The following is a 14,631-nucleotide window of genomic DNA, read 5'->3' as shown; positions in this document are numbered from 1 at the left end:
AGGAACTGTTGGCGCTATACCTGGCAATCCGCCATTTCAGGTACTTCTTAGAAGGTAGGTCCTTCACCGCGTTCACGGACCACAAACCGCTTACCTTTACTTTCACGAAGGTGCCCGACCCCTGGTCGTCCCGCCAGCAGCGCCATCTGTCCTACATCTCTGGATACACGACGGATGTCTGGCACGTCTCGGGTAAGGACAATGTTGTGGCGGATGCGCTCTCTCGCCCTAACATTCATGCCCTTTCCCAAGGGGTAGACTTTAAGGCGCTGGCAGAGGCACAGCAGGCAGACGAGGAGATCCCGAGTTACAGAACCGCAGTCTCCAGTTTGCAGCCCCAGGACCTCCCCGTAGGCCCAGGTGAGGGGACCCTATTCTGTGATGTCGCCACTGGCCAGCCCCGTCTCGTCGTCCCGGCAGCCTGGCGGCGACGTCTTTTCGACTCCATTCATAACTTGGCGCACCCCTCCATCCGGACAACTGTCTGGATGGTCTCCAGCAGGTTTGTTTGGCACGGACTCCGCAAGCAGGTCAGTGAATGGGCCAGAACGTGCATGCACTGCCAGACGGCCAAGGTGCAGCGGCACACCAAAACTCTGCCGCAGCAGTTCCACCCCACCCACCGGCGTTTCGACCACATTCATGTGGATATCGTGGGCCCCCTGCCAGTGTTGCGAGGAGTGCGGCACCTCCTGACTATCGTGGACCGGTTCACAAGATGGCCAGAGGCAATCCCGCTCACCGACACCACCTCCGAATCTTGCGCCCAGGCACTGATTGCCACCTGGGTGTCCCGCTTTGGTGTACCGGCCCACATTACCTCCGACAGAGGCGCCCAGTTCACCTCCAGCCTGTGGTCAGCTATGGCCAGCCTTTTGGGGACTCAGCTGCACCACACCACTGCCTACCACCCACAGTCGAACAGACTAGTGGAGCGTTTCCACTGTCACCTAAAGTCGGCTCTCATGGCCCGCCTGCGAGGAGCCAACTGGGCGGACGAGCTTCCCTGGGTCCTACTCGGCATCCGCACGGCGTCCAAAGACGATCTGCACACCTCGTCGGCCGAGTTGGTGTACGGCGCACCCCTGGTCGTCCCCGGGGAGTTCATACCAGCCCCAAGGGGGCAGGAGGACAAACCTGCAGCAGTCCTGGGCAGACTACGCGAGAGGCTCGGTGACCTGGCCCCCATACCCACGTCGCAGCATGGGCAGAACCCGACCTGCGTACCCAAAGACCCACAGAACTGTAAGTTTGTGTTTGTACGAAGGGGCGGGCATCGGCCACCACTGCAACAGCCCTACGAGGGGCTGTTTACGGTGCTCCGGAACAACGGGTCCACGTTCGTGCTGGATGTTGGGGGGAGAGAGGAGGTTTTGACGGTGGACTGACTCAAACCGGCCCATGTGGACCTGGCGCAACCGATCGAGTTTCCGGCACCGCGGCGCAGAGGCCAACCTCCCAAACAGGGTCCAGCCCAGACTGTGGACATTGGGGGGTGTATCGCCGGTTCTGCGGGGGGGGGGGGGGAGAGTATGTGGCGACCCACTTCCTAGCGCACTCGAACCAGCTCACAAATAGCCAGCGTGCAGGCACAAAGGCCAGGTACGCAACAAAGGGAAAAAGCCTGCGGGGATTTGTGAGTACGTGTCCCTTGGAGCATCCGCGGCCGGGGGAAGGTGGGATGAGGGAGGCTTTAAATCAAGGCTGTGAAGTTTGAATAAAATCATCTTTAATTGCAGTTTACCGACTCCATGTCATTATTTTAGCGCTGCGTGTAGTACACCGCTACAGACCTTTATTTTAAAAGGGAAAAAGGATGTCCTTTTGCTTATTTGCATGTATTAATTGCTTTACTATTAACAATTGAAAAATAACATCATTTCTATATATTGTTGCTATTGTAACAGTTTACTATCCAAACACTGATGTATACACTAGGATGCAAAGAATTCCAAAATGTATCCTCCAATGTCACATGCTCTCGCCACCGTTCAGCTGGTGCCAAGCCGGCGTGAAACATGTCTTGCGAAAACATCTCACTGCTCTCGGGTTGTAAAAAGTAATTTGCTGCTTCATTTGGAAGTATAATCGTTGTACACCTTTTTATCATGAGTGGATTTAAAAAAATTCAATGGGTAGCATTGCATGCTGTGTGGCTAAAGCGCCTGCTCCCATGCTATGTGACTCTGACTCTACTATAGTAGAACTATGACAGACAAGCTGAGCAAGCATAGGAATTTTCTCAGCATCCCTCCCCCTATTGCCAAATATTTCTTCAGCATTGTTCAATGCCTCATCACTCCTTTATGTTTGCTGTCATAGTCCTCAAAAGTTTGACTTTTATTCCATTGCTCTCCTCGGCAATGATCACAAATTGAACGAAACTATTCTAGACATTACACATGGACAGTAAAAAGCCTCCATCAGTCACTTGGACATAATGCATCAGGTATATGATCCATTATTATGGGGGATAAAAAGGATGGAACTGTACAACTCAGTCCAAAAGAAATATTCTACAAATCATATCATTTGGGTTATTTAGTTCACTTATTCAACTTATCAATGATGACTTTTACAAATGAAACAAATAACAAATGTGCATCTTATTTATTAGCTAATGTACTTTCCCTTACCTGTTTAACTTCTCTGGGTGTGACAGAGTTTTCAGACGTGTATGTAGAAATCATTGTGTACGAGTTCACTCACATGCCACCTTTAAACAGAAATAGATCAGAATGAAGAATGAAAATATCCAACAACCTAATTACTAATTGCAGCACATAATTAAGAGAAATGGTTTCACACCAATTTCAGTAGAATGCCAAACTAAAGATCAAGTAGTCAAGGATGATCAACATATTCATAACAAAGCCAATCTATTTCTTGAATCCAACTCCAGCAATCTAAAGCATAAGCATTCAAGCTGTAGCCTAAGTTTTACACTTCAAATAAACTTGCCAAAAAGATATGCTTGTCATCAACACAGTGAAAACTGAAATGATGGATCAAACTCTACCAGTCAAATACTGTTCAAATGACAGAACCAAATGCTTTTACCTGCCCAAAATATAATGTTGAAAACCAGAACGCCTGGTAGAAACGCAAAGTTAGAAAATGCTCAAAATATATCAATGATTCCACTCGGAGATTGTACCAATCAAAATGCACGAAGCCCAGTGTGACTAAAATTTCCCATCAATTTCACAAGGCAATTTGAACTTGGTTATGATTCACAGCTGCAATGAAGAAATACAAAAAGGTTTCACAATTTTAAAATTGTGTTTGGGTAATATACTTTTAAAGTAATTCCAAAAGTGTTGAAGGAGTTCTTCTATTTTAAAGTTATTTTTCTAATTAACAGAGTGAAAATTCCTGACAGTTTTCAAAGGTGGCAAAGATTTGACAAACTGTTTTCCTGCCTTGTGCCATCAGATCAAGGGGACCTTGGTCCACCAAATTCTTCCTCAGGGAAAGAAAGACCCTGACATTTTGATTAAAGGTTTGCATGTCAGAACATAAAAGGTACAGCACAGGATCAGGCCCTTCAACTCATGATTTTGTACCAAATTTATTAAGCAGAATGACATTAATTTCTTTTGCCTGCACATGCTTTATAGTTCTTCATTTTTTCTTGAATCCTATTTACCAAAAACTTTTTTTGGTCCCTATTGGCTCTGAATTCCCTTAGAACATAACAATACAGCACAGGAACTTTGGTGTTGTGCCAAACTAATTGGATACTTATCTAAACTAATCCCTGCTGCCTACACAATGTTCATATCCCTCTATTCCCTGCACATTCATAGAACCATAGACCATTACAGCACAGAAATAGGCCTTTTGGCCCTTCTTGGCTATGCCAAACCATTTTTCAGCCTAGTCCCACTGACCCGCACTTGGGCCATATCCCTCTAAACCCTTCTCATCCATGAACCTGTCCAAGTTTTTCATAAATGTCAAAAGTGAGCCCGCATTCACCACTTCATCTGGCAGCTCATTCCACACTCACCACTCTCTGCATGAAGAAGCCCCCCCAATGTTCCCTTTAAACTTTTCCCCTTCACCCTTAACCTCTGTTTTTTTTTCTCCCCTAGCCTCAGTGGAAAAAGCCTGCTTGCATTCACTCTATCTATACCCATCATAATTTTATACACCTCTATCAAATCACCCCTCATTCTCCTACAGTCCAGGGAATAAAGTCCTAACCTATTCAACCTTTCTCTGTAACTCAGTTCCTCAAGTCCCAGCAACATCCTTGTAAAACTTCTCTGCACTCTTTCAACCTTATTAATTACAGGAAGGCTATTAGGTGACCAAAACTGCACACAATACTCTAAATTCGGTCTCACCAATGTCTTATACAACCTCACCATTACATTCCAACTATTATACTCAATACTTTGATTTATAAAGGCCAATGTACCAAAAGCTCTCTTTACAACCCTATCTACTTGTTACGCCACTTTTAGGGAATAACGTATCTGTACTCCCAGATCCCTCTGTTCTACTGCACTCCTCAGTGTCCTACCATTTAACTTGTATGTTCTACCTTGGTTTGACCTTCCAAAGTGCAATACCTCACAATTGTCCACATTAAACTCCACCTACCATTTTTCTGCCCATTTCTCCAACTAGTCCAAATCTTTCTGCAAGCTTTGAAAATCTTCCTCACTGTCCACTACACCTTCAATCTTTGTATCATCAGCAAATTTGCTGATCCAATTTGCCACATTATCATCCAGATTATTAATATCGATGACAAATAACAATGAACCCAGCACTGAACCCTGTGGCACACCACTAGTTACAGGCCTCCACTCAGAGTAGCAATCCTCCACTACCACTCTCTGGCTTTTTCCATTGAGCCAATGTCTAATCCAATTTACTACCTCTCCACGTATACCTAGCGACTGAATATTCCTAACTAACCTCCCATGCAGGACCTTGTCAAAGGCCTTACTGAAGTCCATGTATACAACATCCACTGCCTTCCCTTCATCCACTTTCCTGGTAACTTCCTCGAAAAACTCTAATAGATTGGTTAAACATGACCTACCATGCACAAAGCCATGCTGACTGTTTCTAATAAGTCCCTGTCTATCCAAATACTTGTAGATCCTATCTCTTAGTATTCCTTCCAATAATTTACCTACTACCGATGTCAAACTTACTGGCCTATAATTTCCTGGCTTACTTTTTGAGTCTTTTTTAAACAACGGAACTACATGAGCTATCCTCCAATCCTCCGGCACCTGACCCGTGGATATCGACATTTTAAATATTTCTGCCAGAGCCCCTGCAATTTCAACACTAGTCTCCCTCAAGGTCCGAGGGAATACCCTGTCAGGTCCTGGGGATTTATCTACTCTGATATGCCCCAAGACAGCAAGCACCTCCTCCTCTTTAATCTGTACAAGTTCCATGACCTCCCTACTTGTTTGCCTTGTTTCCATAGACTCCATTCCAGTTTCCTCAGTAAATACAAATGCAAAAAAACCATTTAATATCTCTCCCATTTCTTTTGGTTCCATACATAGCCGACCACTCGGATCTTCAAGAGGACCAATTTTATACCTTACTATCCTTTTGCTCTTAACATACCTGTAGAAACTCTTAGGATTATCCTTCACCCTGACTGTCAAAGCAACCTCATGTCTTCTTTTAGCCCTCCTGATTTCTTTCTTAAGTATCTTCTTACTCTTTTTATACTCAAGTAGCTTATTTCCTCCCTGTTGCCTATACATGTTATACATCTGTCTTCTTCTTTATCAGAGTTCCAATATCCCTCGAGAATCAAGGTTCCTTATTCGTATTCATTTTGCCTTTAATCCTGACAGGAACATACAAACTCTGCACTCTCAAAATTTCTCCTTTGAAGGCCTCCCACTTACCAATCACATCCTTGCCAGAGAACAACCTATCCCAATCTACGCTTTTTAGATCCTTTCTCATTTCTTCAAATTTGGCCTTTTTCCAGTTTAGAACTTCAACCCGAGGACCAGATCTATCTTTATCCATGATCAAGTTGAAACTAATGATGTTATGATCACTGGAACCAAAGTGCTCCCCTACACACATGTCCGTCACCTGCCCTAACTCATTTCCTAATAGGACATCTAATATTGCATCCTCCCTAGTTGGTACATCTATATATTGATTTAGAAAACTTTCCTGAACACATTTCACAAACTCTAACCCATCTAGACCTTTAACAGTATGGGAGTCCCAATCAATGTGTGGAAAATTAAAATCCCCTACAATCACAACTTTCTGTCTCCTGCAACACACACAAAATGCTGGTGGAACACAGCAGGCCAGGCAGCATCTATAGGGAGAAGCGCAGTCAACGTTTTGGGCCGAGACCCTTTGTCAGGATTAACCGAAAGGAAAGATGGTAAGAGATTTCTGTCTCCTGCAGTTGTCTGTTATCTCTCTGCAGATTTGCTCCTCCAATTCTTGCTGACTATTGGGTGGTCTATCATACAAACCTACTAATGTGGTCATACCTTTCCCGTTTCTCAGTTCCACCCATATGGCCTCAGTAGACAAGCTCTTTAATCTTTCCTGCCGAAGCACTGCTGTAATATTTTCCCTGAATAGCAAAGTCACACTCACCGCACTTCATCCCTCTGCCTCTATCACATCTGAAACATCAGAACCCTGGAACATTGAGCTGCCAGTCCTGCCCCTCCTGTAGCCAGGTTTCAGTAATGGCTATGATGTCATAATTCCATGTGTCAACCCAGGCCCTCAGCTCATCTGCCTTTCCCACAATACTCCTTGCATTGAAATATACACACCTCAGAAGATTGTTACCACTACACACAACCTTACTATTTATGACTTTGCATGAAGATTCTTGTGCCTATGAACCTCTTAAGAACCTCTATCATATTTGACTCTGCTACCACTCTAGGCAGCACACTCCAGGGACCCACCACGTTCTGCAAGAACCTCATTCGGCAGATCTGCTTTGAATTTTCCCTTAAATGCATGCCCTCTAAGTATTAGATATTACATCCCCGGGAAAGATGCCAGCTCCATGCCCCTCAGAATTTTTACAAACCACTGTCACTCTGGAGGAAACAGCCCAAGTTTTGTCCAACCTCTCTATATCACATGCCCTCTAATCCTAGGTAGCATTCTGGTAAATCTCTTCAACACCCTCTCCAAAGCCTCCACATGCTTCCTTTAATGGGTGACTGTAATTGAATGCAATATTCCAAATGAGGCCTAAGCAGTTTTATAAAGTTGCATTATAACCTTCTGACTCAACACAATGTCTCAAATTATGAAGGCAAGCATGATATGTGCCTACTTTACCAGGCTAATAATCTGTGCAGCCACTTTGAGGCAGCTATGGGCTTGGAGCCATCTGCACATCACTGTTAAAGAACCTGGCATTAACTGTGTAATGTCTCTTTACATTTGATCTCTCAAACTGCGACACACCTCTCCCCATTCTGTCTACATCCTTTCCTCAATATCCCAGTGACTCTTAGATAGTCAAAAGCAAAACCTTAACAGTATTTAGTGATACAACAAGGAGTAGGCCATGCCACCCCACAGCCCTAATAAATCCTAACCTTATCATGAAACAATTTACAATAGACCACTTCACTACCTGGTACAGCTTTGCATCGAAAGGGGAAACTGGAGCACCCAGGGAAAACCCATGCATTCCATAGGTATTCATATTCATAGAGAGATTCCTCACAGAACAGCTTCAGAATTAAAATCTGAACTTCAGAACACCCCAAGCTGTAATTGTGTCGCAGAATGACTGAATATCTCTAGAGTCCTACACTTATTGACTCATTGGCTGAGAGTTCTAATTGTCTTCTTTGAAGTGTATCTGTGATATTGTTCTTGATTAGCAGTACAACTCCTCCTTAAAACATCAAAACCCTGGAACATTAAGCACCCACATATACCTTTCAGGTGGATTTCATGTACCTCAGGGAAGAATGCAGGCAATATCCTACTTAACAAAATATAGAACAGATAATATCATGTGAAAGCAGTACACAAGTTTTACTTCTGCCAGCTCAAGCCTGTTGATCCTATTAGTGATTAGGCAATCAAAATGTGGAACATCAAATGATGCAACACATGCAGGAAGAACGCCTACTTTAACAGGGTTGAGAAGCTGACTGGGAAGACACAATCTGTAATCCACAATTCCACCCCCGCCCCCCTTTACTCTTAGAAGTACTAAAATGCAAGAGCTCCAGTGCCATATTCAAGTTTGCTGACAACACTACTGGCATAGGCTGAATCAAAGGTGGTGATAAGTCAGTATATAGGACACAGGCTCTAAACCAAAGGGGATAATTTCACTCAACTTCACTTGCCCCATCACTGAAATGTCCCCACAGCCAATGGACTCACTTCCAAGGACTCATCTTCTCAATATTTATTATTATTTCTCCTTTTTGTATTTTCACAGTTTGTCTTCTGCACTCTGGCTGAACACCCTAGTTGGGCAGTCTTTCATTGATTCTGTCATGGTTATTTTTCTATAGATTTATTGAGTATGCCCACAATAAAATAAATCTCAGTGTTATATATGGTAACATTTGAGCTTTGAGCTGCCTATTTCCCCAGGTGTTTTACGACAATATGAATTTAACTGATTTCAATGAAATCACAGGTGTTGGGAAGCCATAATGTTTCTTTTTATTTTCTCCTTCAAAATGTATCTCATTGTGAATGTGTAATTGGAATAAATTACTTCACTCTAACTACCACAATCATTTACCATCTAATTCAAAATGGTATTTATTTTAACCTTTTTATTATGACCCTTTTAACATTAAAATTTGGTATCACACAGCTAATGCAGATATAAACAGGAGAGGGGAACAAGTACTGACTCCTCAGGCCAAACTTAGCTTAGGATCAAAAGAAACTACAAATCCTATTCTTTGAGACAGAGTCTCTCAGCTACAGCAGTAAAGAACAGAAGTACAGTAATTTAATCACTAAACACCATCAGCAGACTGATCCCCAGAATAACTAAATATATGCAAATGACAGCTCATAGCATACGGGGTAGAAGGGAGTTGTGCCCTACTGTTAGCTGTTTTGGAAAGATTACGATAATCTTTCAACCTTAAGTACTACAGCAAAAAAATAAGGACACAAATCCCACAAGCAAATCAACTGTTGCATTTCCAACTTTTAAAAAGTGCCAAAATTAAAACATCAATGGCACCTTTGGATGACTACGGTCATAAAAGGTTACACATAACATAGCTTAAAAAATTGCAGTTAACACAAACATGCACATCCACAGGATGTAGAGTAGCACTTCAGCTGCTGGTGATGAGGTGTCCCACAACAATTGGTGTTCGGACCGCTTCCTTTCATATTATGTCATTAATTTGGATAGCGGAATTGATGGCTTTGTGGCCAAGTCGATACAGGGACAGGTAGCATTGAGGAAGCAGGGAGTCTGCCGAAGGACTTAGATTAGGAGAATGGGCAAAGAAATGGCAGATAAAATTCAGTCTAGGCAAGTGTATGCACTTAAGTAGAAGGAATAAAGGTGGAGACAAAGTTCCACATGGTAGGCTTATTCAGAAAGTCAGAAGGCATGGGATCCAGGGAAGTTTGGCCAGGTGGATTCAGAATTGGCTTGCCTGCAGAAGGCAGAGGGTTGTGTTGGAGGGAGTACATTCAGATTGGAGGGTTGTGACTAGTGGTGTCCCACAAGGATCTGTTCTGGGACCTCCACTTTTTGTGATTTTTATTAACGACCTGGATGTAGGGGTAGCAGGGTGGGTTGGCAAGTTTGCAGATGACACAAAGGTTGGTAGTGTTGTAGATAGTGTAGAGGATTGTCGAAGATTGCAGAGACATTGATAGGATGCAGAAGTGGGCTGAGCAGTGGCAGATGGAGTTCAACCTGGAGAAGTGTGAGGTGGTACACTTTGGAAGGACAAACTCCAAGGCAGAGTACAAAGTAAATGGCAGGATACTTGACTTGGTAGTGTGGAGGAGCACAGAGATCTGGGGGTACATGTCCACAGATCCCTGAAAGTTGCCTCACAGGTAGATAGGGTAGTTAAGAAAGCTTATGGGGTGTTAGCTTTCATAAGTCGAGGGATAGAGTTTAAGAGACGTGATGTAATGATGCAACTGTATAAAACTCTAGTTGGGCCACACTTGGAGTACTGTGTCCAGTTCTGGTCACCTCACTATAGGAAGGATGTGGAAGCATTGGAAAGGGTACAGAGGAGATTTACCAGGATGCTGCCTGGTTTAGAGAGTATGGATTATGATCAGAGATTAAGGGAGCTAGGGCTTTACTCTTTGGAGAGGAGACATGATAGAGGTGTACAAGATATTAAGAGGAATAGACAGAGTGGACAGCCAGCGCCTCTTCCCCAGGGCACCACTGCTCAGTACAAGAGGACATGGCTTTAAGGTAAGGGCAGCGAAGTTCAAGGGGGATATTAGAGGAAGGTTTTTCACTCAGAGAGTGGTTGGTGTGGAATGCACTGCCCGAGTCAGTGGTGGAGGCAGACACACTAGTGAAGTTTAAGAGACTACTAGACAGGTATATGGAGGAATTTAAGGTGGGGGGGTTATATGTGAGGCAGGGTTTGAGGGTCAGCACAACACTGAGCAGAAGGGCCTGTAATGTGCTGTACTATTCTATGTTCTATGTAAATGAGGAGAAAATTCAGAAATCAGAGGTGCAAAGAGATTTGGGAGTCCTCATGCAGGATTCCCTAAAGGTTAATTTGCAAGTTGAGTTGGTGATGAGGAATTATGTATCGCAAGGTACCGTGGCTGCAGAACTGCAAATTTCACAACATATGCCAGTGATATTACACCCAATTCTGATTCTAGATAGACCACCTTCAGGCAAAATAGAATAGCTTAAACTGCTATAATGATCAGCACAAACATCATGGTTTGAAGTACCTGTTCATGCGCTGTGTTCATATAACACAGCTCACATGAACAGGCCCTTCAGCCCATGATGCTGTGCCAAACTATTGAACCCCTAAATAAACTAATCCCTGTTGCCTGTATAATGTCCATATCCCTCTATCTTCTGCACATTTATGTGTCCAAGAGCATCTAAAAAGCCTGTTGAACTTATCCCCCACCGCTGTCCCTGGTAGCACATTCCAGGCACCTAACACTGTTATAAAAAACCCTGCTCCAATCATCTCTTTTAACATCACCCTCACCTAAAATGCATGTCCTCTGGTATTAGACATTTTGACAGTGGGGAAAAAATGCTAGTTGCCTATTCTATCTTTGCCTCTTACAATCTTATAAACCTCTAACAGTTCTCCCCTCAGCCGCCATTGCTCCAGAGAAAACAACCAATGTTTGTCCAGCTATCTCACTGAAACCTACCAAATGGTGAAAGGACTAAATAAGGTGGATGTGGAGATGATGTTTCCTATGGTGGAGGTTTCCAGAACTAGAGGGCACAAAGGGATGGGGGTGGAGGGGGAGGAGATTGGGGCTGAGGGGGAAAATGGATCACCCATGATGAAACAGCAGACTTGACAGGCCAAATGGCCTAATTCTGCTGTCACAGGAAAACAGTATCTATCATCAGGGACTCCCAGCACCCAGAACATGCTTTCTTCTTGCTAATGCCATCAGGAAGGTAGCACAGGAGCTTCAGGATTCACACCACCAGGTTCAGGAATATATAATACCTCTCAACCATCAGGCTCTTCAACTATAGGGGATAACTTCACTCGCCCCATCACTGAACTCACTTTCAAGGACTCTTCATGTCATGTTCTCCATATTTATTATTATTTCTTTCTTTTTGCATTTGCAGTTTGTCGTCTTTTGCACACTGGTTAAACACCCAAGTTGGTGCAGTTTTTCATTAATTCTTTTATGGTTATTATTCAATAGATTTACTGAGTATGGTCACAAGAAAATGGATCTCAGGGTTGTATATCGTGACAGATATGTACTTTGATAATAAATTTACTTTGAACTTTGGAAGAACAGATGTTAACTAAAACACAAGTAGGAGCTGATGGCATAGATAAGGATAGAACATGCCAGGAGCAGTCCCTTCCCAGATGGAACATTACAACAAGATGTTAGGTGATGAGGTTATCATTCAGCTGTAGGCTAGTCAAGAAGAGCAAGGAATAGGAATAGTTTGCAGCAGCTATTCGTATATTTATCATGTGACTTCAGGAGTTGGTCCGATATTATGTCATTCTTAGCTCATACAAAATAGATTTTTACCAACTCCTCTTGCATCATTTATCTGCAATGATGTTCTTTCAGTGACAGGTTGCAAAATGCCACTTGCTGCATTCCTAAATTGTATGTTGCAGAGAGTTAACTCATGTCTTATTAGTCCTATCCTGCTTACAATGAAGAATAGGCACAAGATTGACCTTTATCACACTTAACACTTTGCAACACTTGATTTGTTGCAAAGCCAGCAATGAAGATTTTAGCTCAACTTGCAATATTGACACCATTCAAAATGCACTTGTAAGTGCTAGCCTACATTGGAAAATAAGGACCACCAAAAAAAAAAAATTCAAGACAGAATCAATAGCATGGTACACCACCATAATGTAGCAGTTAGCACACCCCTATTACAGCTCAGAGAGTTCAATTCCGATGTCATCTGTATTTCCTCCCTGTGGAATGAGCGCGCTTTCTCTGGGTGTTCCGAATTCCTCCCAGTCCAAAGGCGTACTGATACATGGGTTAATTGATCATTGTAAATTGTACGATGATTAGGTTACGGTTGAACTTACGGTTGCTGGGGCAGCGTGGCTCAAAGGGCCTACTCCACGTTTTATCTCCAAATAAATATTGCTCCCTTAAAACAATGATGAAACCAAATATTAAAATAAAAATATTCAAAGTACCAAAGGAAAGAAACAACACACTTTTCAAATGACTTGTGTATTGTGATTGTATATTTAGTATGCAGTTGACACTACATGAGGAAGATCAATGACATTTGAAATTTTATTGTAAATCACATGATGTAAAACTCAAACAGTTGGTCCAGAAATGTAAATTATTGTATTAAAAGGTGGATTAATGAATAATATTAATCAGATTGATTTAACATGATTTAAAGTTATAAGTACATGCATCACATGGTGCCCAGGAAGTGTGATCAAAGAACATCTCAGCAATTAATGCTTCAATGGCAGAGCAAGGATTTTCTGCTTAATGAAAAACATTCGACAATGTTTTGAAATGCTACAAACAGACCCATTAGAAGCTTTCCAAGAGTCTAGCCTAGTGTTAGCCATCAAACACTGATGCACGAAGTGTCACCATCATAGTTGTTCCTCGCATTAGCTCTACAAGTATATTTCCCACTGAGGTACAAAAGTGTCAAGAACCATATTAAAACATCGAACATCACAGCACAGGAAGAGGTTATATGGTCCATGATATAATAAACTTTCCACTCCATAACAAAGACAATGGACAATAGTTGTAGAAGTAGACCATTCAGACCTTCGAATAACAAATCATGAAAGCTTCCGACGATGAGTGTCCTGATAATAAACTCACTCTACAGTTGAAGTCCATATTAAAAAGACTACAATCCTCACCTTTACACGCTGTAGGTTTGACAAAGCAGTACATGTCAAATGTTTTCGTCTTCGCAACCAGAGTTAAAGTAAAAGTGAAGTTCAAAGCGGTTGCTCTGACAAGAACCTCAAGAGGACAGCACTGTCTGAAATTTTACACAAGTCCTATTTATCAAGCAAGATTCAAACTGAAATCAGTTTTTATTTTTTTTTGTGCTTATAAGAAAGTCGCTTCCAAAAAGCACCACGTTAAGATTTTAAACACCTAAATACTAATATAATTTAACTGAAGGGCAGTTCACAAGAATAGGAGTCGTTTTACTGAGACAAGGTTTCATTTACAAACCCCGACTCTCACTAGAAACTCGGCCCAGGTTTAGTCAACTATCCTCCAAGAGCAACTAGGAGTCGGATACCTCTTTCCCATCTCCCAGGACATACAGGGTCCGGAAGAAGGCGGGGGGGGGGGGGGAGGCTTGGGAGGCTTACCCCAAACACCAACTCCGGTGAGGTGTACGTCCCACCGGCCCAACGCCAACAACCCCTCCCCAAGTCCCACGGGTAACCATCTCACCGGTTTATTTGCTGCACCCAGCCTCTCCACCAACTGTCGCCTCCTTACCCTGCACGTTCGCTGTCAGGTTTCCACACCCAATTTAACCTGAATGCGCCCGATTCCACATCAACCGCTTCTTCCCATCGAGTCCGCCGATATCCCAGGTCACAGCGCGTTGACAACACACTCCTCCAGTATCCCATCATTCCCTTCTGTGGTCAGCCTGTGCCCTGAAGGACCGGTGCCATCTAGCGACAAATGAATGTCAATACCTCATATGGGAAGAGGAATAAAAAATAATGAATCAGCAATGCCGGAAATCTTTTTTTAAAAACTAAAACGAGAGGGCACCGCTTTAAGGTGTTTGGAAGTAGGTACAGAGGAGATGTCAGGGGTAAGTTTTTTACGCAGAGAGTGGTGAGTACATGGAATGGGCTGCCGGCAACGGTGGTGGAGGCGGATACGATAGGGGCTTTTAAGAGACTTCTGGATAGGTACATGGAG

General features: G+C 43.1%; 1 protein-coding gene across 7 annotated transcripts in view; it reads right to left on the bottom strand.

Annotated features, from left to right (window-relative positions):
• The window catches only part of plekhm1 (pleckstrin homology domain containing, family M (with RUN domain) member 1), a 97,758-nt gene extending 83,430 nt beyond the window's left edge, over nucleotides 1-14,328 (bottom strand). For 4 of the 7 annotated variants that reach the window (XR_009508927.1, XR_009508928.1, XM_059955697.1 and 1 more), the window contains exons 1-3: nucleotides 14,194-14,328; nucleotides 12,774-12,838; nucleotides 2,637-2,716 (exon numbers count right to left, since the gene is read on the bottom strand). Coding sequence is in view for 5 of the 7 variants with exons in the window: in XM_059955697.1 (XP_059811680.1) it covers nucleotides 2,637-2,690 (54 nt within the window). In the remaining 2 variants the exon portion in view is untranslated. Of the gene's footprint in view, nucleotides 1-2,636; nucleotides 2,717-3,060; nucleotides 3,240-12,773; nucleotides 12,839-14,193 lie in introns of all 7 variants that reach the window. The other 3 variants (XM_059955695.1, XM_059955696.1, XM_059955694.1) reach the window with 3 other exon arrangements.
• Between the last annotated feature and the right edge of the window lie 303 nt (nucleotides 14,329-14,631).

The sequence above is a fragment of the Hypanus sabinus genome, chromosome X1, assembly GCF_030144855.1.
Source record: "Hypanus sabinus isolate sHypSab1 chromosome X1, sHypSab1.hap1, whole genome shotgun sequence".
Lineage (NCBI taxonomy): Eukaryota > Metazoa > Chordata > Chondrichthyes > Myliobatiformes > Dasyatidae > Hypanus > Hypanus sabinus.
This window is presented reverse-complemented; position numbering and strand designations above follow the sequence as displayed.